The sequence below is a fragment of the Salvia splendens genome, chromosome 2, assembly GCF_004379255.2.
Source record: "Salvia splendens isolate huo1 chromosome 2, SspV2, whole genome shotgun sequence".
Taxonomy (NCBI): Eukaryota; Viridiplantae; Streptophyta; class Magnoliopsida; order Lamiales; family Lamiaceae; genus Salvia; species Salvia splendens.
This window is the reverse complement of record NC_056033.1, coordinates 37,443,763-37,468,465: the sequence shown is the minus strand read 5'-3', so window position 1 is coordinate 37,468,465 and position 24,703 is coordinate 37,443,763. Positions and strand designations below refer to the sequence as shown.

General features: G+C 37.8%; 2 protein-coding genes, 1 non-coding gene and 1 pseudogene across 4 annotated transcripts; 2 read left to right on the top strand and 2 right to left on the bottom strand.

Annotated features, from left to right (window-relative positions):
• Positions 1 to 2,217: 2,217 nt before the first annotated feature.
• LOC121793189 lies at positions 2,218 to 2,324 on the top strand. Its single transcript, XR_006049027.1, has one exon. It is a non-coding gene; the product is annotated as a small nucleolar RNA R71 (small nucleolar RNA).
• Positions 2,325 to 5,815: 3,491 nt separating this feature from the next.
• On the bottom strand, positions 5,816 to 7,414 carry LOC121765759. 2 transcript variants are annotated; one of them, XM_042161986.1, is made up of 4 exons: positions 7,162 to 7,414; positions 6,594 to 6,700; positions 6,432 to 6,525; positions 5,816 to 6,343 (listed from the first exon to the last, which is right to left on the bottom strand). In XM_042161986.1, exons 2-4 carry the CDS (start codon positions 6,690 to 6,692, stop codon positions 6,069 to 6,071), a joined length of 468 nt encoding a protein of 155 aa, XP_042017920.1. In that variant the 5' UTR covers positions 6,693 to 6,700; positions 7,162 to 7,414; the 3' UTR covers positions 5,816 to 6,068. The 2 variants fall into 2 exon arrangements, with proteins under 2 accessions (XP_042017920.1, XP_042017912.1); XM_042161978.1 differs by having other exon boundaries at positions 6,594 to 6,696.
• Positions 7,415 to 8,043: 629 nt separating this feature from the next.
• On the top strand, positions 8,044 to 9,520 carry LOC121779473 (annotated as a pseudogene).
• A 2,268-nt stretch (positions 9,521 to 11,788) lies between these two features.
• LOC121792592 (T-complex protein 1 subunit alpha-like) lies at positions 11,789 to 21,754 on the bottom strand. The gene is made up of 17 exons (XM_042190600.1): positions 21,523 to 21,754; positions 21,367 to 21,431; positions 20,754 to 20,843; positions 20,579 to 20,665; positions 20,398 to 20,457; positions 20,229 to 20,279; positions 19,152 to 19,247; positions 18,886 to 18,951; positions 18,104 to 18,321; positions 17,683 to 17,779; positions 17,289 to 17,375; positions 14,481 to 14,615; positions 14,151 to 14,255; positions 13,719 to 13,847; positions 13,520 to 13,623; positions 12,272 to 12,362; positions 11,789 to 12,187 (listed from the first exon to the last, which is right to left on the bottom strand). Exons 1-17 carry the CDS (start codon positions 21,593 to 21,595, stop codon positions 12,104 to 12,106), a joined length of 1,638 nt encoding a protein of 545 aa, XP_042046534.1. The 5' UTR covers positions 21,596 to 21,754; the 3' UTR covers positions 11,789 to 12,103.
• Positions 21,755 to 24,703: the final 2,949 nt, after the last annotated feature.

The window sequence follows — 24,703 nt, the reverse complement described above, 5'->3', positions numbered from 1 at the left end:
ACCCGTCAACTACATAGATTCAAAACATCTTTATCATGCAACACACCCAAAAATATATATCACAAATCATTCACAACCCCCCCCAAACTTGAATGCATCATTGTCCTCAATGCATGCACAGAAGACAAATAAAGTAAAGGGAAAGAAAACTCCCCCAAACTTGGCGTGATATCCATAGTGCATTCGGGTGGGAGGGTGGGTGTAAAAATCCTTTGCAGGTGTGCATCCTCCTAAACTCCAATCCACTCTCCATGATGCTCCTACAAAAAGAACAAAAACTACAAAAAAGAAACACTCAATTCAAAATAAATGTTAAGAGGAAGGAATTAAGCAAACAAAACCTCCAACATATGAAACCAAAAATAAAAACATAAAAACTTGGGTTGCCTCCCAATCAGCGCCTTTGTTTATAGTCGTTGGCTCGACCTTCTTCATCCTTGTCTACCTCTATCCAAGCTCCCATAGGCGCTTCTCCGCCTTCTCTTGCTCGATCACCAGCTCTTCACCATCTACTTGAAACACCACCGTGTTTGTCTTGGTCTTAATCACAACATCCCCGGTCGCTAAGAATGGCCTACCAAAGAGGATAGGCATGTCCTTGTCCTCTTCCATCTCTAGGACAACAAAGTCGACCGGGAGTACAAACTTGTCCACCTTCACCAAGACATCCTTGATGATCCCTAGTGGCTTCACAATTGAGTGATCCGCCAATTGTAGCTCAATATCGATTGACTCAATCCTCGCTTGTAGACCGATTGACCTCGCCGTCTTCAGAGCCATCAATGATATTCCCGAGCCTTGATCAAGTAGGCACTTTGGGAACTTTTTATCTCCCATCTCACATGGGATCACACAACTCCCAGGGTCTCGTCTCTTCGCAGGTATCTTCCCCTTCACCAATTGTGAGCAAAATGCGCTCAATCTCACCACACCATCCTCTTGTATCTTCTCCTTTTTTGCGATAAGGTCCTTAAAAAACTTGGAGAATTTAGGAAAGTGTAGGAACAAATCCACTAAGGACACATCTACTCTAACTTTCCTAATGATACTCATCATCCAATCGAGTCCTTTCTCTTGACTTATTTTCTTTGTCTTCTTCTTCTCGATTGGGAAAGGAGGCGGGGGATAAAATCTGGAAAATTAAATGGACACTTCGGGTCCATTGCCGGACTTAGCGGGATCTTTTTGCGGATATCCTTCTCTACTCGAATTTTTACACTCGAATCGGATTCTTCACCATACTTCTTGCTGCCAGATGCAGCATGAACTTGACCATGTTGGGCACCCTGCACCAACTTGGGACCTCCCTTACATACCTCGTCCGCCCGTGCGTGCAAGGAATGCAAGCCTAACATCTCATCCGCCCCTGCGTGTGAGATGCCGGAAGTACCTTGGCCGTCAATTAATGGTGTCGAACCTAACTCGCAACCACTTCTTAGCTTAACCGCCTTGCACTGCTCATAGCCCTTAGGATTGGGCACCGTATTGCTTGGGATGATATTCGGGATTCTTGTATGTGATGATATAGCTAGCTGCCCGATTTGAGTCTCGAGGTTCCTCATTGTAGCTTCCATCTGTCCAAACTTTTCCACCGTCTTCTCTTTGAAATTCTCATTCTCCCTTTGACTCTTAGTCATAAACGAGAGAATCTGTCCCAATTGATCCTCGACTGATGGCTTCTTCTCATAACCCGGAGGTTGAGTGTTGTTCCTCCATTGAGTCCCCGAAGTGTTGCTAGGACCAGCTTGATTCCAACTCGTTTGTTGAGGCCTCCAATTTTGTTGGTTGTTGTATTGGTTGCCTTGATTGAACCCTTGGCGATTGTTACCAATGTAGTTCACATCCTCCACGGGAGGTCCTTGAAGACTTGGGCACTGATCAGTATGATGCCCACCTTGGCACAACCCACATCTCATCACAGTCACAGCTTGGGGTTGAGGAGTCAATTGAAGAGATTTAACTGCCTTTGTCATCGACGACATTTGAGTGCTAATATCCGCCAGTTGAGCCTCAATTGCGGTCACTCTCTCCGCATCCTTTGTAGCACCAAACGTATCTCCTGCCTTATCAGCTCCTCGCCTTGGATTGTGCCAATTCCTTTGATTGTTGGCCAACCTTTGGAACAAGGCTCTCACCTCATCATGCGTCAAATCATCCAAGTTCCTGTTTTAGCCTGCAGTGACTAGTTCCTGTTTTAAAAGGTCATGCCCCGGAGCTAGTCCATGACTTGGGCATTTCCTTATCATCTCCGTGAATCTCTTCCATGCTTCCGCAAAAGACTCATCATACTTCTGTCGGAATGAAGTGATCTCCTCTCTCAACTTCTCAATCTTCATTGGAGAGTTGTATTCCAAGAGGAAAAAAGTCTTCAACTCTTGGAATGTTGCTATGTTGTAGCCCGGTAGAGAGTCATACCATGCTCTTGCTTTCTCCCTCAACGAGAACGGAAATAGGGCCCTCTTAATCCAATTATGCTCCACGTTTGGAGGTCTATGCGAGTTTGTTAGCTCATAAAAGGCATTGAGGTGGCTCACCGGATCTTCCTCATCCCGTCCGTGGAAAAGATTTCCTCCATTCACCAAACTAATGTAGTGAGGTGGAATGTTGACGTTGTCGTTTGCATAAGCGAACTCCCCCGGGTACTCAATTCCCGACCTAAGAGTGTCGCCAAACCTTCCCACTGGTGGTGGAATCTCATTGTTCTCTGCCATTGATTCAGTATCCGACTCTTGATCTCTTTCTGCACTTAACCCAAAGAGTGAGTTACTTCTGATTGGACTCGGATAGTCCGGAAAAATCTCAAACTCTGAACCTCTGACCCTTCTTCTTCTTTGATAACAGAGTAGTCCAAACGGCGGTGTACCCTGTGATCGCGTGTGCATTCACTATTTTTATTATTTTTTTATTATTACCTACACAACAGAAAATACACCAAGCACAAACACAAAATATTTCCTAATTACCGAAAGCGAGACCTCTCGACAACTTCGGGGTAAGTACTATAAAAAGTGTGTGCTTAAGTGAAAAACTAAACTACCTAAAAACTAAACTAAGAGTTAGCTAAATATTACCTAAAATAATACACTCCTTCGTCTTCAAGTCCGGACGTGGTAGATGGCTATCACACCGTAGAACACGAACAATGTACCTATAAAACTCAAAAAGAAAAATCAAACAAAATAAAATAAAAACTAAAACAATTAAGCATAAACAAGCTATTGCCTCCCCGGCAACGGCGCCAAAACTTGATGTGTAATTTTAGAGATTATATATTATATGCAAGATCAATCAAGTTTAATTAATTAACTCTAATATTACAACGAATCTGCAAGAATACAGAGTCGAATGTAGTATTTCGAGTGTCGATCCACAGGGAAGGTAAAGTTTATTTAACTCCAATACAAGTAAAAGACATACTAAAATGGATTTTGATTGAAAGGTTTTGACTTCTAAAAGCTAATGATAAAATAAAGCTACAAGTTAATTAACGAAAGACTATTTGAATGGGAAAATATGTCACTCCAAGTTGCTCACTAAGCTTGTATGGTTCTACACATATATCAAAAGCACATATTTGGGATTAATTAATCTACCTAATCGCTTGCACTGAACATGTTTGTGACGTATAGTTCATAGTCAGCTGAACACTTGTTCCATGAACTAATCTTCAATGTTTACAAACCCCTACGGAAGCGCTAGAGAAAGAAACATCTACTATGATCACCTACTTAATCTACTATCGAATTATCCTCTGAACAATTCTAATTCAATAGCATACCAACAATCGTACAATCCTAAACTATGTTAAAGAGACAATAGCAAAGGAAATAATAACACTACATTATTAGCCAAAAACATAGTGAATAACATTAAGCACATTATCGGTATCAAGCAAATGAGTTCAATGGTGTAAAAACATCCATATAAAGCCTAGATTACAACTTGGAGCAACATAGAGAGTTTAGCCTAAACACATGATGAAATTTGCAACTAAAACCATAGGAAGCATGCTCTTGTTGAGTGGAATTGGGATTCGGAGCGTCGGAATGATGGCCGAAACTTCTCTGAATTCGTCGCCACCCAAGTCAACCCTCTTTCCTCAATTCTTTGTTGAATAATTAATGCTCAATTCACGTCACCTACTCTGCCACCTCTCTCCTCTTTCTTTTCTTTTTCTTCTCTCTGAAACTGCCGAAAGAAACTGCATTTGCAGTTATAATTTATCCACCCGGCCGGGTACATTATTAGGCATAAAATCCACCCGGTCGGGTGGCCAATTTTGAGAGCTTTCTGTCCTCTCGCTGCCTTCCAGAAATCACCCGGCCGGTTACATTATTAGGCATGAAATTCACCCGGCCGGGTGGCCACTTTTGAGAGCTTTCTGCACAGCTTTTCACCCTCCGAGCTCCCTTCTTTGTTTCACCATTTACTCCTCTTCCTACACCATAAAACACACTTTTGCAAGCATCAAACTATATAAATCATGTAAAGTTATAGGAATAACAATGTAATTTGATTCACATCAGTAGATTTAGTCTTAGTTTTGGATTATGGTGTTATAAGCATTATAAGAGGATCCTAGACTTGTAAATTTAAATTATTAGTAATTTCCTATTGTTGTCCTCAATTATTTAACTTTGCCTGTTACAATGATTAATTGAAGCATGTAACCAAGGACGAGGATTAAGAATAGATAAATGAAATGATACGTATATATTTAGGACTGGACGTGCAAACCTATGTTTATGATAAAGCCAAAATACAATTTAAGTTTAGTTAAAAAAAATTCCAAACTACAAATTAAAGGAATCTTCCTAGCCCATCTAGATGTAAATGTCAACAATTCAAATTAGGTAGTAATATGTTAATTATCAGAGGTAGGAAACCTCACATCAAATATAAAGCGTAAATATTCATCAAGTAATTCTCTACTATTTAACTTATGCAAGTACATTGTATTTATTCATCAGCAAGCAAATGACTACCATAATAATAAAATAATACTAAGATATAAAAAATTACTCGATTTTTCTTTAAAGGTTAATCCTGTTGGCAGTATAATTTATTTACCTTATTTCCCAATTTAAGGGGGTGTCCTCACCATAATATAAATAACGCAAGAATTAATTAGTTTTTTATGTTAAATATAAATGTTTTTCGCTTACGACTATTGGAAACAAAGGGTAGGGACTTTATGCGCAACAGGGAGTTATTTAGCCCTATTTGAAGGTGATAAGTGACCTCACCATCACTATCTTTGTCGCTAATATATAGTCTATTTCTCAATGATTTAGGCTAATTTTGTTAATTATCTACAAACGTAAATCATTTTTGGCTTCATAATAAACTAATTAGGAGTTCTAATCAAAAGTATCGGACAAATGGATCCATGCAATTTGGGAATTGATTAAAAATGTTGTGATAGTAGACTAGTAGTTAAATGTCAGCCTATTCAACAAAGAAATTGGATCTTTGCAATTTAAATATTGTTGTGAGGCAAATATGTGGATATATTTATGAAATTTTAGTTTTCGGTTTGAATCGGTTTTATGGTTCGAATTTTGGCTAAAAACCAAACTAGAAATCGAAAAGCAAACGTTTCCTATTTATAGATGGCATCAGTTATAATAATATAAAAAAAAAAAGATAAATTCTAGTGGACCATTTATAAAAAGAAAAAATAGACTATTTTTATGGAGGGATGGAACATAAAATGCGATTAACTTGCATCAATCATTTATATATACTACTTTGAATCTACAAAATACACTCATGTACTGAAATACACGTATAACCTCATACCATATACGGAGTATTTAAAATTAATACTACTATTATACGCAGGTCATAATTTATTTGGTAAAAGTACTAAATCCTAATGTGCAGAGATTTAAACTATCATTTGCTTCAACTATACTAGTTTATTTCTTAGACTAACATGTTGCCTATGGAAACTACAGAAGTTTCACCAAATGGAAACAGCAAATAGTTAACAAGAAAACTTAGAAACCAAATAAGTAAAAATTCAAGAAAGTGAAGCAAAAGAGAGATGCTATCTTGTACACCTCTCATTGTTGGCCGCGGACAACAACAACAATGAGAAGGATGACGACAGAGAGCAGCAACGAAGACCTAAGCTTCTCGTCAAGAAGGTCATCAAGTTGTGAAGTGGGATTTTCATTTGAAGGGGGCTGGAATATGTCATTCACGAGCGACGCAAAGCTTTCAAGCAGTTGCATAACTTTGGACTTGGCCAAATCCAAAATCCATTTCAGCATAACATCCGCCAACGCTGGCTCTGCCTTCGCCTTCTCAAGGTAGCTCACCAGCTTCTCTTCTTTAGCTGCATTCATATTTATCAGTATAAACCAATCATTGGAGCTAAACAAATTTGTTCTATCAACTCTTGCAAGAAGAGAAAATGGAGCCACCTGCAGAGATTGAGCCTCGTAGATCACCAACCGCCTTGTTACTCAACATGGCCTTCCAAACGGCTTCATCGCAAGAGATAGAGGTAACCAAATTCTGAACAAAAAAGACATAATCAAACAGAATTCTCTAACAAAACTTTAACTAGTACAATGAAAAAGCACCTGAAGAGGTGGTTCTGCTTGCATCATGGCGAACGCCTCAGAGAATTTTGTGAACCCGGGAGATTGCAAGTGGAGATGATGATGCATTTGGTCACGCATAAACCTGACTATAGCATAGGATTAGAACACTCCACATTAAGCCAAGACACCACAGAATTGCAAGCAAAAGCCAATTTTATACAATGACCTAATTTCTGAGATCAATATAAAGTCAAAGTAGTCTTCACTATTCTAAGGGTTACTTACGCTTGAGGCTGCCCTGTTTAGATGGTTACATATATTTATTTTCTTCATATCAGCATATGAAATTAACGAATTAAAACAAGCTAATCACATCAAAAATGGTTTCACAAATCTAATAAATTTGAAATCCCCAAATTCGGTATGTGATTCAATTCTATCAAAAGGAAGCCTTATCATTCAATCATACATAAACAAATTGAGTATTTTTCAAAATATCCCACATCAAATTACCCAATCTAAAAGTAAAAAAAAACAACCTTGATCCCGATTAGATCAGAAGTTGGAGAAGAATAACAAGAAATGGAAAAAAGTAGCGATCTTTAACCTTTGGAGTTGAAGAATTGCAGATTCAACTTCGACCCGAGAAGGAACCGGCCCTAAAAAGCTGTCGTTATCAGAGCAATAGCATGGTTGAAGTTCAGTGCACACAGCCGGAGTTTGGAAGCTTCTTGCGGCGGGGAACGGCGGCGAAGCGGAGGCGGAGTTGGCTGAAAACATGAAACCGCCTCCCATGATGATTGATGACTGTTCCAGTTTGGATAAGGTAAGATGTTCTTGTTTCTTCTTCCAGAATACAATGATTATTGTTGGGAATTTATTTTGTTTTAATAATTTGAGCATATTTGCAATTTTACCCCTTCTTTTGGAATTCAACCTATATTGCATTTGCTTACATTTTGTTTAATTTGGTAGTGAATTCCAAGGAAATAAACATTGAAAGCAAGTTATGAAATTATCATAAACTTAAAGATTAGCTAAAGATAGACATCTAGTTAGTACTTGACTTATTACTGAATTAAAATTAACTGATACTCCTAATTTTAAAATTAAATTAGTAACAATTCAGGCAGTTCACTAAAATTAGACTATATATATATTTATGATAGTAATTTTTTCTCGGTAATGAGATTAGTGTCATTTTCCATAACATGTTCAACCATTTAATAAATAAAACTTGCACATAGTTGATAGTAGTAATACTAGTATTGTAGTACAAGCGTAGCTAGTTAAAAAATTAATGCATGGGAGTGTTTTTCGATCCGATAATTCTACCAACTAACTTAACTGCTACTTCCTCATTTCAGCAAATATGTGGCACTTTAACAATAATGAACTAAACTAAAAATAGTTTATAATTAATCTCTCTTTCTGAGTTCATAGATTTCCCAAGAAGTTTATGAATTAATTAGTGCTTTGAATGAGAGAGATGGAAGAAGGGTCGTACGTTAAGTTAACAGAGGATCAGATTGCCTTACAAAACATCACTCCTGGTGAACTAAACCAACCCATTGATATTGAAAAGGTTATATATATAAACAAGAAACAAAAAAATTGATCTATACATATTGCATTGATGCACAATTTGAATATAAGAGCATCCGCAATGGGGCGGACGATAGGCAGCCCGAGGACCGCCCACTGTGGGTGCGCGGACGATAGGGCATCGTCCGCCCACTGTGGGCGACGCGGACGATAGCGCGGATGATGCAACCCATTTTTGTTTTTTTAATTCCGAAAATTTATTTATATAAATACCCCCTACCCCACCTTCATTTGTAACCTTTCCATTCACTTTTCCACATTCAAATTACACTATAAAATGGATTCTGGTGAATACCCAAGTCGTGGCATTTTTTAATTATTTTTAATCAATGTAGGATTTGTCGTTTTTAATTAATCGTGGTCTTTTTTTAATTATTTTGCATTGACATATTTGAAAACATTAAAATTAATTAACAAAACAATAGTGAAACCTATAGGGAGGCCTTTAGTGGGGCTTATAGGTCGCCCCACTGCAGGTGAAAGGGTAGGAGGATAAAATGCTGACGTGGCGGTGCATAGGGCGGGCTTTAGGGCGTCCCTTAGGGCGCCCCGCTGCTAATGCTCTAAATTGTGAGATTCATTGATTGGATGAGAAATCTTGCAGGTACATGGTAGAACATGTGAGCTATGTGGGCAAACCCTACCTGTATCGTACGTGCCTCCAGCGGACGAAGATTGGGCTACCGGCATCTTTGGCTGCCTTGAAGATTCTAATAGTTGTAAGTTCAACTTGAAGAAACGGAGAATCATTATTGATTCTCTTTAAAATGTAAAAAAAAGGGGGAAAAAAGGACTAATGTAGGAAAAGAGAATGTACTGATGAAATAAAATACGTACAGGCATGACAGGGTTGTTATGCCCGTGCGTTCTATTTGGCGGCAACATGGCGGTGACGAACGAGAAGATATCCCCGGACAGGGCGTGCGTGGGGCACGCGGCGTGAGTGGAAGGTGGCGTAGCAGTCGCTGCATTAACGATGGCGTGTAACGGGATGATTGATCCGGACACGGTGTGCCTGGTGACGGAGGGTTTGTTGTTCGCGTGGTGGGTGTGCGCCATCTACAGCGGGATGGGGCGGCAGTTGCTGCAGCGGAAATACCACTTGAAGGATTCACCGTGTGATCCGTGTGCGGTGCACTGCTGCCTGCACTGGTGCGCCATATGCCAAGAACACAGAGAGATGAAGCATCATCTCTCTGAGGAATCGGCGGCCATTGTTGATCTTGATCCGCCTCAACTGCAGGAGATGATCAACGCTGCTGCTGCTGCCTCTGCTAATTCCCAACCAAACAATCAAATTGTATTAGTAACCACTAATCATGATAGTAATAGTGTGTAATTCTCTTCTCTACATATTTTAATATGGAGATATTGGCGACTAATATCACAAAACTTTTCTAAACTTGGCATATAATTTCATGAACTTAAATAGATGTTAAATTATTTCCACCAACGACAAAATCCAGCTACATTTCATTTGGTATTACATTACATAAGATATGGTTACCACTGAAATGATAGTGATGTGATTATAAGAGCATCCACAACCGTGATCTTGCCAGCGGCACGGTTGTGGGCCCGGGCGGTATTATTCATGCCTGCTCTCTGGCAAGAGCACAACACCCACAACTGTGCTCTTACGCAAGGACGAGCACAATTAATTTAATATTCAATTAAACATAAACATTTCCATAATACTAAAATTCATTACAAAATCACAATAAATATTACAAAATACAAATAAAATAAAAAAGACATAATTAAAATCCTAAAAATTAAAAATTACATAATTAAAATACTAAAAATTAAAAATTACATAATTATTGGCTAATATTACCCGAGGAAGACTACTCATCCGGCGGCAACAACCCCAATTGTTTTTGGAGACTCACTATCATGCCCTCGTGCGTTTGAAGTTGCGTGGGGGTCATAGTTGACCTATCGGCCATATTGAGTTGGGCCAAAAGGGCCCACAACGAGTTGTTCAGGGGTGGAGGTGGAACATAGGGTGCGGGTTCGGGGGCGGGGGCCGATGGAGTCGCGGAGCGCCGGCGCTCGGCCGCCGCCTTCTTCCTTCCATGCGGTCGGCGTTGGAAACCGCTTGGTCCGGCGTCGGGGCTACCCAAGCTAGCTCCGGCGAGTTGGCTAGCCACTTCTTCGAAGCCGGAGTCGGATAGGGATACCGACCTTGACCGTTTGGAGGAGCCGCTAGAGGAGGATGTTATGCCTCCCAGATACCTCGAGTGGAACCGCGTTTCCTGCCAAACGTTGAGGTACTTGAACGACTTACCGTTCATGGATTGGTATATGCTCAGCGCCGCAGTGATGATGTCGACCTCGCTCCGGCCGCTCCCGGCATTCCGCGACTCCTGGAGGAAATAGCCATTGAACTTGCCAATTTCGTCGTTGGCTCGGCCGATGCAGTTGCACACCATACTCTCGTTGCGCTCGATCATTCCCGGCGGCCGGTTTGCATTGTACCGGTGAGATACGCGCCACCAAAAGTGATCGCCCGATTGGTTCGTGCCAACCGCCGCATCTTCGGAGATTTCGAAGTACGCCTTGAACAATTTATCCATCTCCGCCGGCGTGTACGGTGTGCGGACACCGCTGCGGCGAGTAGGAGCTTGCGAAGGTTGGGAGGGGGCGGTCGGCCTAGGCTCCGGTGTCCACCCGTATCGTCCTTCGGAAGCACCTTGGTCGTCGATTGGGTATGGACGGTAGCCACCCGGAACGGCCGAATCTTGGGTTTGAGGAGGGGCCGAATATTCCGTTTCCGGACTAGGAAACGGTTGTGAACCGAACCATTCGGGGTTCCAACCGTGGGAGCCCGTAGGGTTATCGCCTTGGCCGGACATAGTGATGTTGTAGGGTATGAGAGAATGAAGATGAAAATGGATATGAGAGATTGAAGATGAGAATGAAGATGAGAGAATGATGATGAGAATTGTGTAGTTTGATGTGAATTTTTGGGAGTGAAATTGGGGGTATTTATAGATGAAAGTGTGTATTTTTGGGGTAAAAAAATAAAAAAAAATTAAAAAGTGGGAAAAAACGGTTATAAACGGATATAATATTTTTGGGAAGTGAAATTTTTTTTTATCGGTTTTTTTAATTAAAAACCGATTTTTTTTAAAAAAAAATTATTTAAACCCAACGGCTATGCCGTTGACGAATGAGGGCGCGCCACGTCAGCTGCTCGCTGGCACGGCGCGAGCGCAGCGGCGCGGACGGCGGTGGCGAGCAGCGCCACCGTTGCGGATGCTCTAAAGTCCTTAAAAGCCAGGTATGGTTATTCATCTCATTTTAATGTAGTTGGATTTTGTTACCGATGAGAAAAAATTTAACAACTATTTAAGTTTGTGCTATTATATATCAAGTTCAAAGTTCGTGAAAAAAATAAAATTTTTAAAAGTTTCATGATAATAAATATCAATATCCCTTTATCTTATATCTAACCTCACTTGTATCGTTTGATATATATGCACATTAATCCAATTTTCAATATTATGTGATTACAAACTAAGTTTAGCCTTTGAAGTAAGCATGACCAGTTTCTAACACTGGATCATATATCTACAAGGAATCCGCCATTTCTCAGTCACAATAGTCATATTAATGAATAAATATTTAAAACTAAAAATCAATTATATTAATATAATTAAACATTTCACTAGTGCTTACACATTTAGGCATTCATGACTACATATGTTTGACATAACATAACCCTAAGGACAGCATGTGTTATAAATGTGTCATGATTTCACTTCATGACATGAAAATTGGAAAATTGTACTAGTACACAAAAACATCATAGACAGCGCAATGTTTAAAAATTCAAAATCTGCTTCGAAACCACTAAGAAATCAAAAGACTGAATGTGCATAGTTACTACTGTTACGATGTGATAAAATAGCCTGCGAAATATAACCAAGTTGCAACCCCTAATCGTCATTCTGGCTCTCGTCTTTAACAAGCCTGATCATGTCATCAACCCGGAGAATAGTAATAGCAGCTTCAGTAGCAAACTAGCAATGAATGAAAACAGATTCTTGAGTTCAAATGCGTCTAGTGCTGAAAGATCAATGAATCGTTCTAGTTGCCAGGCTTACCTGGATTATTTTCACTTTGCTCAATGCAGGCTCAATAACTCCAGCTTCCAAGTTGTTCCGAACGGTACCATTTATCAGATCCAGACCCATACTGCAGCAATAAAAAAGGAAGTATTATCAACAAAAAGCTGCCTTCCATTGAGGCCAAGAACAACTGTTCTTTGCAGCATTTTTGCTAGATTTACGTTTACCATATGATGAAGAAATTCAATATTATATCTATGTTAGGGATTCTAGGATATAAAATAAAGAACAGTGAAACAATAAAATTCCAGACAAAATGCAGGTACTCAAGTGTCACATAATATGGATTTAAGATTCAAGTGACAGTCATCAATGACTGGTATGACTTATAATCATCTAGCAACATCAATTAGTATTAAACAGAAGGTAACTAATAAATGCAGAGCAAACCAATATGATACCATCATCCTTCTATGCTAACCAATTTAAACAGCCAATGTAAAAATGCTTAAGATCCTAATTCCTAAAGATGTTCCAAAACACTACTAACGCTTACCAAAGCAGAAAATGAGATCCTTGGGTAACGGTAAATAGAGAAAATAAAATTAACAATGATGGGAATGATTGAAGTTAAGGTTGCTAATTTGAGGCTATTTTGTTCTCATAGGGTCTGTTTCTTTGCAAGTCAAGTCAAGAAAAGAATTTTTAGATGGATTTTACATGTGTTTGATTTGCAAGTTACAATTTCTTATGGACCATAGAAACAATCTTAGGCCCGAGCATTTGTCATTTACTAATTCATAGTAGTTAGCCTTTCTCACCAAAAATATAAGTTTATATTCTTCAAACAGAGTTACAAAATCTAACCACATCTATCAAGTCATTCAAAGTAAACAGGCCATTATAGAATCTATTACTATTATAAAAGTACATATTCTTACATATTATAAATCTAAGGATAGTTTTAGTAATTTCATGTATAGGTGTATATATGACTTTATTTAATTAATTCTTACATTTCTGATACACCTAAATATCCTTATCATAATTTTAAGGATAGTAGAAAATTCAGTGTATATGTGTATATTTTTATAACCTATTTCAGGTAAGGATAATTTTCTACCAAGAATCTATAAAAATTGCAATAAGATTTATCTGTTTTTGATACATATAAAATTGTTATTCATATTGATAACTATTAGTATTAACATGCATTGTATGTACCATTTGGTAGTAAAATCAAAACAAATAAGCAGTGTAATACTACTAATATGCGATATATACCTTGACAAATGCTTTTTATCTGCTTTAGTCTGTGCAGTGTGGTGGTAAGCTCGTAGTTTAGCAACCAAATCAGTAGCGTCCTTAGCAGCATTGACGGCAAGTACCTAGAAGGAAACATTCCATATGCACTTCAGTTGGCAAAAGATAACTTATGAGTTTTTGATGAAATAAATCAGGAACAAAGTTTGCTTTTAAGGACCTTAGGAATGATCAATAAAGCTTCAGCAAACTCAGCTATAGCCAACTGCTCCCGTGACCCCAGAGTTGTAGCTAAATTCTCCAAATATACAGATAGGGCCGCCTCAACTGCACCTCCACCAGCAACAACCTATATTTCACAGACTCAAGAACATGAGGCAAGTTTATCTGTGACAATTGTCTACATTTTTGTCAGACATAAATGTTTAAAATTTGGCTTGAATAATAACGAACAATATTCGTTACCTAAAATTTGAATTAAAGCATAAAAATAACAAGCACATTTCAAGAGGTGTAGTATTTAAGTAAAACTTACAGACATATCAAGTCTAAGAAATAGAGAACAATTAATAAAAAAAACAAGTTCGATAAGAAAATATGAAAAATTAGACAGAATGCCAACAAGGCATAATAAATGACAACAGAATCTTACAGTATTAGATTCAAGAGTCCTTTTGACAATGCATATGGCATCATGCAAAGCCCTGTCCATTTCATCAAGCATATAATCATTGGCACCTCTAAGTATTAATGAAACCTGAAGAAAACAAATTCCTGGTCAAAATGGATAATACTGAATGAAAGTTACAACAAGACATATTAATCTATACAGTAAATTCTAAAGTTGAGCATTGTCATGAATAAAGGATTGGGAGTTGAACCAACCAACTCATCAAATTGCAAACTATCAGAAGTAGCTCAAGCATTTCAGCACAGGACAAGAAATCATTTTAGTATTAAAGAATTCAGAGCTAATACATACCGCACTTGAGGTTTTGGTTCCTTTTATCATAATCACATCATCATCAGCAATTCGTTCCTCCACTACTTCATCAGCATATCCCAGAAGAGACGAATCAAATGTTTCTTCCCCTTCCATATCAGCAAAAGTTGAAACCTGTATATGATAGGAGTAAAGGCTGTCACTCAATTAATCAAGCATGAAAAGAGCTTGACAGAATATCTAACTCACACTTTGGCTGATATTATTAAAATATAAGGAAATGAACAAGAATGGAAGTAACAAATGATAAAAGAAATCCTCCGAAGAGGCCCAAGATAATCCTCCGCAGAGGCCTACGACTTCAGTCGTCCAATAAACTGATCTATCCCAAGATGTCTAAACTGATAAGAGACTCCCTATTTATAGATACTAAGGTGCTGAAATAAAGGTAACAGAAATTCGAAATTGAAATGTTGATTTACTCAGCCAGCTCTTCCCCCAAAATCTCTGGTTCAGTTGGCTGCTGCGATAACTCCTCTACTTAATTAGTTGGCCAACCACTTCCCTATTTTCACTCCTCTAATCTGTATCAACTGCCTCACTCTCGAAACAGCCTTGCCCTCAAGGCTCAGTTAAAATTCAAAACACATCACTCTCTCCGGTGGAGGTTCAAACTCATGCTTTCGGGTGGTAGCCAGAACATCGAACCATAGAAGATTGCCAACTATATGTAGGAATCGCAGCATGGCCAGATAGGAGAATGGAGCGCCCGCTAATGAAAATAGGGAATCCGAAAAGGGAACCACCATGGGCGTGGACTGGTGGCCAGCAGCAGGAACTAAACATCGCAGCACGGCTGGGAACGGAGACCGAATCTGCAGAATATCAGGGCTGGCAGACAGCAGCGATTCTGTCACCGTGGCTGGTGTAGGCAGTGTGGTAGAAGGTGGTAGAAAGGCGTGCTGTACTGGAAGGGGCAGGGGCGCGCTATTGTCTGTAGTGGTACCGAGATCAGGGGGGTTTGTAGATGTTTTAATAGCTGCTATCTCGTGACGGGCTGTTGTAGGTGGACTAGAGGGCAGCAATGGTGCTGTCACGGTGGGTAGGATAGTTGCAGTACTATTGCTGGATGTGGGTGGAATTTTTGGCTGGTTTTTGGCAACATGGACAGTAACAATATCATCACTGTTGTACTTGGATGAATTGCTGGTGACGCGGCTTTCTGATGGGATTGTATCACCAAAACGTTTCAAGAGCTCTTGAACAAATCTGTCCCACGATAAAGAGGGACAGCGATGAACGAGCAATTGCTTCCAAGGCTTGGCTGGTCCGTCTATGGCGGGCATGGCAAAGTCGACTCGTCTATCCGAAGGTGTTTTGTTGAGGAGGAAATATTGGTTTGCCCGCGCAAGCCACACGAGAACCTCAGATCCATCAAACTGAGGAAAGGTCATCAGCTGTGAAGCAAGGGAAGCTCGAAACTCCCATATGAAGTCGTCTAACTTAGTACTCAATGCCTTGATTCGATCTGCCATCTCTTGGGACCGCCACTTCGTCTCTGCTACAGCCTTCTCCAATCCGTCCAATCGCGTATCCGTCCTGGAATTCTCCACGTTCACCGCACCAATTGATAGGAGTAAAGGCTGTCACTCAATTAATCAAGCATGAAAAGAGCTTGACAGAATATCTAACTCACACTTTGGCTGATATTATTAAAATATAAGGAAATGAACAAGAATGGAAGTAACAAATGATAAAAGAAATCCTCCGAAGAGGCCCAAGATAATCCTCCGCAGAGGCCTACGACTTCAGTCGTCCAATAAACTGATCTATCCCAAGATGTCTAAACTGATAAGAGACTCCCTATTTATAGATACTAAGGTGCTGAAATAAAGGTAACAGAAATTCGAAATTGAAATGTTGATTTACTCAGCCAGCTCTTCCCCCAAAATCTCTGGTTCAGTTGGCTGCTGCGATAACTCCTCTACTTAATTAGTTGGCCAACCACTTCCCTATTTTCACTCCTCTAATCTGTATCAGTATAGGAGCAACAATTAAGGATAGTACGTTGTTCCTCCAAGACTGATCAAATACATAAAAAAATGATATAACAGGTTTTCACTCTATCTTTTTCCAAATCAAGAGATCTCAAAATAGAAATTTGATAGCTAGAAAAAGAAAAACATATAAGCCTATGCTTCTTGTTGAGAAAGACAATTCTCAAGAACTATTTACTTATATTGAATGCATAATTTTGTTGTTTATAAGTAGCATCATCAATGACAAAATGGTAAATAGGAAATCAGGAATATTAACTCAAGTAAATGAATAATAGTAGGAGACCTCTTTAAGCAACCATATCGTTATGAAGCCACACTTGAGCTTCTTTAGAACCTTGTTAGTTACTGCTTTCTTGGCCATATTCATTACACCCTTTTTGTAACTATATATGGTGGTCAAGTCGTCAAGTCATGATTTCAGCATAACTATCACTTAGGTCATTCTAAAACAACCCTGACTAAACTCATCCGTAATACTAATAATTTATCTTCCTTTTAGACTTTTATGGGAACAAACAAAAGATACTCCCTCCGTCCCTCAAAAATATGCACTCTTTCCTTTTTAGTCCGTCCCACAAGAATATGCACTTTTTACTTTTGGAAAGTCTTTTCTCTCTAATGAGGTGGGACCCATTCTCCACTAACAATACTTTATTTACCTTTTCTCTCTACCTCTCTCTTACTTCACCAATTTTACATTAAAACTCGTGTCGACCCCAAAGTGCATATTCTTTGGGGACGGAGGGAGTATAAGACAGGCAGTTGGAAGATAAGAAGCAAAACCTACCGCAGAAGCACCAGTTGCCTTGGCAACGTGACGCAAGTCTTCCTTGCGGACACGTCTCACTGCTATTGCACCCGCCTCCACAAAATACTGTTACAGTATAGCACACAATCACAACAAGAGAAAACCAAGTAGATCAGATGTGCAAAGATAATATGTTAGCACAATACAGCAATTTTCTATTGCATGGCTTAATGAAAATGGTTCTGACTTCAACCCTTTCCAGAAGTGTTTCCACTGTTTGCCAGTTATCATACAAGATTAGCTTATTTTTACATGGATGAATAAAAAGCAAACTATAAAATGAAAACATAACAAAACAGTAAGTTATTTATGTATCGGCCACTAAAAAGGATGAAAGAACTTCTATGTAACTAAGGTTGTGCGAACGGCAGACCTTGAGTGCCATGTCATCGATTCCCTTTGTAGTTAAAATTACATTGGCTCCTGCCAGAATAAGCTTCTGAATACGTTCTTTTGTCATGTCCGCTTCTCTACAAGTCAAGAAGTCAATCAATTGTTAGTGCGTTTAAACTTAAGGGATGTTGTGTGGGTAAATTGCTGTGGCCTTCAAACAGCACTTAATATGCACGAGCAACTATAGAATATGAGTAAGTAACACCAGTAAAAATGCATATCTCCAAAACATGCAAATTTAATTACGCTTGTCTGATACAAACAAATGTGTGGGCCAGAAATATACAATTATAGATCCAACTCCATGCCCAATAAACAAATGATAAGATGCTAGAATATAATGAAGTCAACTGCCATGTTTAGGACACAATATCTTACAAGGAATGAATAAAATAAATCACCTTTGACGAATCTTTTCCAACTCTCTGGGGTCAGTGACCAAAACTTGGACACCCATTTGCATCTTTGCCTTCTGAAGATTAAAATCAAGACAAGCAATTCTGGCTGGGGAAACCCTCAATGGCATGCCCTGAGCAGCACGTCCCGTGTTGAGAGCATACCCCTTAAGTAAGTAGCTATCTCGGGCACTTTTACCATGGGCTTTAAGAATATTGATTCCCTGAATATTACCAATACCATTTGAGCTACTTCTTCCAGATCAAAGGTTATAACAATGATGTGAAGCTAGAATTCATGCATATATGCAGAAACCTTTTTCTCCAGCCTTTCAAATCCATGTTTATTGACTGTCATTGTGGTCACAGGGTTTCACATAGAAAGGTGAAGGAAAAGCAAGTCAATAAGTCTAGTTTCAACCAAATGTAAATGTCAACTATTAATGCGCTCTATGAAGCAAATACATTTCCTATTCAACTTTTAAGATATTGTCCATGTGTTTTTACTTCGTACAAGCTGTAAACTAAATAGAGGGGAAGAGGAAAGTATTTCCTTTTAGCTTCTAATTTTTACTATAAACCCAATATGAAAATACAACATTAATAAAATTCACATTCTAATGCACTCTTACGATCAAGTTCTTGGATTTCTGATGAAACCCGAAAAATGCAAAACTGTCAATCCCCAACCATACCCCCCTCCCCCAACCAAAATAACATTTTTAGAAGAGAACTGAGTAAGGGAGAGGATAACTAGAAGGGAATATCAAACAGCAACAAGTACCAACCTTGATTGGATATTTAACTTCACCTCTGGCATTGGTCATCTTTACTGCTTGTACAGCTTCCACAACCTGAAGTGAAACTAACTTGAGTTATGACTACAAATAAAGTGATGAGATGATTGTAAAACAGCTGCTAAATGAACATCTTATGAACCAGGTTTATTTAGGGGGAAAGAGGAAGCACTTTCATGCCAGATGCCAGACACACAACTCAAACTTTTAGAATGAAATTGTCATTCCTGGCTACTGTCAACCACTAAGCAACTTACCAGATTTGCAAAGAAATCGCTATCACCACCTATCAATTTTGAGGACATGCATGTCTTCGCAGAGTTTACAAGAGAATCTTTCCCAAGCTTTTCTACCTAATATACACATGGAAAAATGGCAGTCAAAGTGATGTAGTTGTATCAGTATAATCAAATGCTAGACTGCAAAAAACATTCTAAATCTTTCCAGTGGCAAAGGATCTATTTAAGTTGTTAATATAACTTCTACCTTGATACAGAAGCAATTCAAGCAACCATTCAAGGTTATCAGAGGCGGAAGCATCAGGTTGACTCAGAAGGAGCCAAGGATGAAGCTGCTGTAATAATCTTTATTATGGAGTCGTTATTTATTAATAATATTAGATTCTATATATATATAGGGATGTATTCATATCCTTATACTAAATATTTGGAAAACACAAAACTAATCCCAAGTCAATGATTTTTTCCATCTAATGGACGTTATTTATGCCATGTGTAATTAAGAAAATTATTAAAAATATTCGAAAAGGTTAGTTTAGGGAGATGCCAAATACATCAGTTATGCACTCCCTTGATTATCTCATTTTCCATACAGACGTGTCTTTTATGATTGATTTTATTTGATATTATTTCCTTTCTTAATTGCCTACCTACTGAAACTCACGCAGAAGGAAATATGGTTCCTTGAGACTACTAGGGTTAGGATCTAGCAGTTGAGTTTTGCAGCAGAAACTGTTGGACAGTCACTAGCCTGTGGAGGCTGCTTTCTTAGGTCCTTCATTGAGATTGCTTCCATCATAACTGGCCCTATTATTTATAAACATTATCATATGTTCATGAAGCAGGCGGGAAAACGGAGCACTTCAGAGGCGAGATTAAAAGAGAAGAGTTATGAGAGAAGCCATATAAACCAAAAACTGTAGCAGGACACCTCAAAATGCTTAAAAGATTAGGCAGTCTTGGTTTATCCAAACAAGAAAGATAATCCAGTTCAAATTATGGCATATCTAGCCTCTTCATAATTTTATTATATTTTAAACTTCAGGAAATGTTTTATACAAAATCAATAGATATCAAATGGTCAGGGGAGTAAACCTTTACAGCCAGCTTCTCATCAACATATTTACATGCTTCCCTCATTGAAAGCTGCCACAAAATGTTTACACAATTAGATGTAGCATGAACATACAAAAGATAACACTGTGAAGGGAAATATAGAGATCAATATGTACTGGGAAAACTGTACAGAAGGACAAAAGCTTACTCTGTATCCACTGATTATTGATGTTGGATGTATCTTATTTCTAACTAAATCATTAGCTTTCTGCAGAAAAATACTGTCATATTAGTACTTAGGATTTAATTTATTCCAAATATATAAAAGGTGGAATGTACAACAAGATTAGAGAATTCTCTTATCTTGCTGCCAGGTCCAGATGTGTTACCTTAAGCAATTCCGCAGCTACGATGACCACAGAAGTTGTCCCATCTCCAACTTCACGGTCTTGTAGTTCAGCCAACTCAACAAGGACCTATACGAATTGAAGATGAAGGCAACATAAGTAAGGAACTAGTTGTTCAAAAACTGATTTCGTAGAAGCCAAAAGTTTATTCATTCACCTTGGCAGCTGGGTGCTCCACTTCCAGCATCTTCAGTATTGTCGCACCATCATTAGTGATGGTCACATCACCAATATCATCCACGAGCATCTGAAAAGCAGAATATGAGATATTGAGCAAAATAAAACATAAATTTCCAGTTTGATTTCACAATTAAAATTGTGCACAAGTAATAGTAGGAAATGCAGATGGGTCCATGACTTATGCACATCAAGCTGTTAGTTTTATTATACCTACTCTTTCCTTCACAAAGACATACAATATGTTCGGGTACCTCAACTGGGACTACTCATTACTGATAAGTAAACATGCCTACACTAAAAGAATTAACCACATACAGCATTCACTGAAACCCCTCCAAAATATTCACATCCACATGAACACAATTGCTTAGCCAAAAATTAACTGCAAATTTAGCTCAACTGTTATATTACATCTTCTCATTCCACGTAGCCTAATCACAGGCATTAAAAAACATCAATAGATTCAGGATGTTATAGGAGAATTCACATGTAACGGAAGCCTAAATGCACTCAGTGGTAAAATATCATTCTAATCCAAGACAGCCTTAACTTAAATTCACGCAAAAAACAAGAATTTAAAAGTGAAATACCTTATCAAGGCCGACAGGACCAAGCGAAGACTTGACGATGTTCGACACGGCCTGGCATGCCATCACTGCGCATTTCCAATAACAAAATACATCAATATCGAAGGAAAATCCGACATACAAATAAAAAAGCGCTATACATCGAACGATAATTCATACCGTTTTGAGCGCGAACGTCTTGTCCATATTGCCGCTCGCCGGAAATATCAGGTGTATTTGCAGCAAACGCCATTTTTTAATCTATTCAAACAGCTAAAAGCAGGTAGATCAAGTCGGCGGCGTTCGTCTGCTTCACAATATAGATTTTGAGCGTAGAAATAGTGAGAGTGATATCTCTGTGTCTCTCGCAAAGGGCTTCTTCGATTGCAGAAACAAATCTTAGCTAAGTGTGGAAGGGTTTGAGCGGAACATTTTCAAACTAAACGACGGCGTTACTATTCCACTCAATTTGGGCTGACCGGATCGGCCCAATGGGCTTTATATTTGAATGAGTCCACGACATGTAATTGCATTGGGCCTCCAACTATAATAGTAGAGGGTTCAAATGAAAATTTTTAAATATTGTGAAAACCAAAACTGTTTTGGGTGTCATGAAAATTTACAGAGAATATATTTACTTATTACTCCATTAAATGCAGCACAAATTTGTATTTCATAAAAATGAAAAATTCATTTTTAGTGCACTTAATTTCATTGCAAATGCAAGTAAATCTATCTCACAATTTTAAGAAAAAATAAAATTTTCACAGTAAGTCAACTCACTCATATGTATGCATTTTATATCCAAATTAATTGTGACGAGATTGAGCAATTATGTAGTTGGAAGTCAAAATAAGCGTGTAAGTGATGGAGATATCAAGATTATCATATTTAGATTAAGTTTGATATCAAATTAGATTTTATTATCAATTATGAATTAATATATGATATTTTATGTACATATTTTTTCAAACTTCTACAAATATTTACGCAAATGCAACTATTGAGGTCACCGGTTATAAACTCTTCATCCACTTCAAATATACTAGTACAAAATAACGTGAGGCTCGTACTTTACTCACACATTCAACAAAATTATAAAATCTCATACCACTAAACATTATGAACATTTTTTTTGAACGGATGAACTATTACTAATTGAATAGCAATTGAGATTAGTCATAAATTTGTTATATAAATTGTGATGCTCAAAGTCCCTTGAGACTGAATCAATTCCTGAAGTTGTGATGGGCGATCGAGTATATGGAAATCATTAATTTATGTAACAAAAATTATATAAGAACTGAAAATCGATCCCATCATGAATTTGTGTAACAAAATGATGACTCTTTAATTGGAGATTTCTAAAATATAAGAACTGAAAATAGAAAAAAAGATTCATTATATATGCATAGATGATGTGAGTGATAGATAGACACGAAAACTCTAAAATTATTTAAGTGATTTGATGTAATCTTAAACAAGTCACGGCAATTATTATGCATGTGAAATCATCAATTAGTATCTTAGACCATATCATTATCAAGATAAAAATCATAAAGCTGGGACCTCATTGTTATAATTCAAGAATAGGATGGGCGTTAGGGAGCATTTGTGTTTGTTTTTAGGGCCTTTTTGGAACAAATATCAACAATTGATTCTGACAAATAGATTTTTGGTTGGAAAATGATCACATTACATGTTCACTAATTCTTTCCATTATACTATATTGATATCCTTTCCGTTGTGATGATCAAGATTTGGTTGTGTAAATAACTACTCCCTCTGTTTCTTCATAGTTGAGTCATTTTTCTATTTTAGGAAGTTTCTTCATAATTGAGTCATTTCCATAATACAGTAATTATTTTTTCTTTCTTACTTTACTCTCTCTACTTTATTCTCTCCACCTTTTTCTCTCTCTTACTTATTTTATCTATTTATTCAACACACTCAACATCATTTTCTTAAACTTCGTGCCGAAAAGTTTCGCCTCAACTATGGTGAAACGGAGGGAGTACAATCTACTTCCTTCGTCCTCTAGTATATACGCGTCCCATTTTGATCCGATACAAATTTAAGAAATGTAAGATAAAGTAAATTAAAAAATTAGTGGAAATGGGATTTAGTTATATAAAAACATGTTGTTAGTGGAATGCAAGATTGCCTATCATAAGGGGTAAAAGTAAAATAAGACAATTTAATAAGAGACGAATCAAAATAAAACGCAATATAATAGGGGACGGAGTAAGTATAAAACATAAAATATTCAAAACATAAAATATAAATATACCAGCAAAATTCTAAAAATGAGCATTTTGTTTTGAATATTTTATGTTTTGATATATGTTGAAACCGAGGGGCAAACCAAGTCGTTGAATTATCTGTCGATAAAACATACATTTAGTTGATAAGATGTTTTTTTAAAACTTGTCAACATTAGATAAATTTGGAATGATTGAAAGGTTTAGAAAGAAAAAGGTAGTTGTAGATAAGTGCATGGATTTGAATTTCTATCCTTCCACGCACGCTGCTCTCCACACTTCATAGATGCAGGCCCGGTCCTGAGTTTTTATTGGCCAGGGGCGGAACTAAAAGAGGGGCCCCATAATAATACTATAAACTAATAGTAACAATAACAACAGTAGTAATAAAACACTTCAATACATCCAAGACAATATTAGCTTGTATTTAGGCTTTAGCGCTGCCTGCCTTTGCGGCTCTCTGCTGTGGGCTCTTGTTTCTTGCTTGGACCTGGCCCAGTAGCATGTATATACTCATGTATGTATTTGGATTTTGGAGGCCCCAACGTTTTGGGGGCCCGGGGCGGGGGCACTGCTCGACCCCCAGGGCCGGGCCTGCATAGATGCGGGCCTATCTATAGACTATAGTCCATACGATTTTGTATAATTAAATTGCATTAATAATTACTATACAATACCAGAATTCGAGTATCGTTATGCGTGAAGTTGTATATATTATGTTGTTGGTGAGCTAGTGGTAATGGTAATTGATACTTATAGCACCTCCAAATTGTATATGATTGACATTAGGGGATAAAAATATTACTCCTACTAGCTTTGTTAACGTTTTGGTGATGAATTTTACCCCAAAAACAGTTTCATGGTGCAAAATGAACAAAATTCATCAGCGTATTTTCATGTAGATATAAAAATAAAAAAGTCTTTTCATTTTAGTATATCCTATAAAAATAATTCATTTCTATTTTTTCTCTCTCTTTTATTTTATCAATCATATAATAAAACTTGTGTTATCCTCTCTTTTATTTTATCAATCATATAATAAAACTTGTGTTATCCTAAATATCTAAAAAAATGTCTCTATTTTTGGGACATGGGAGAAC

Excerpts from the sequence above, each read along its gene's own strand:
- LOC121765759 (XM_042161978.1), bottom strand. The coding sequence starts at position 7,349 with ATGGGAGGCGGTTTCATGTTTTCAGCCAACTCCGCCTCCGCTTCGCCG. Across the intron at positions 6,697-7,161 it reads GCAATTCTTCAACTCCAAAG|GTTTATGCGTGACCAAATGC; the intron begins GTTAAAGATCGC and ends TGCTATAGTCAG. Across the intron at positions 6,526-6,593 it reads AAGCAGAACCACCTCTTCAG|AATTTGGTTACCTCTATCTC; the intron begins GTGCTTTTTCAT and ends TTTTTTGTTCAG.
- LOC121792592 (XM_042190600.1), bottom strand. The coding sequence starts at position 21,595 with ATGGCGTTTGCTGCAAATACACCTGATATTTCCGGCGAGCGGCAATAT. Across the intron at positions 20,280-20,397 it reads CAATAATCAGTGGATACAGA|CTTTCAATGAGGGAAGCATG; the intron begins GTAAGCTTTTGT and ends ATTTTGTGGCAG. Across the intron at positions 12,188-12,271 it reads GCAAAGTGAAAATAATCCAG|TTTGCTACTGAAGCTGCTAT; the intron begins GTAAGCCTGGCA and ends ATTCATTGCTAG.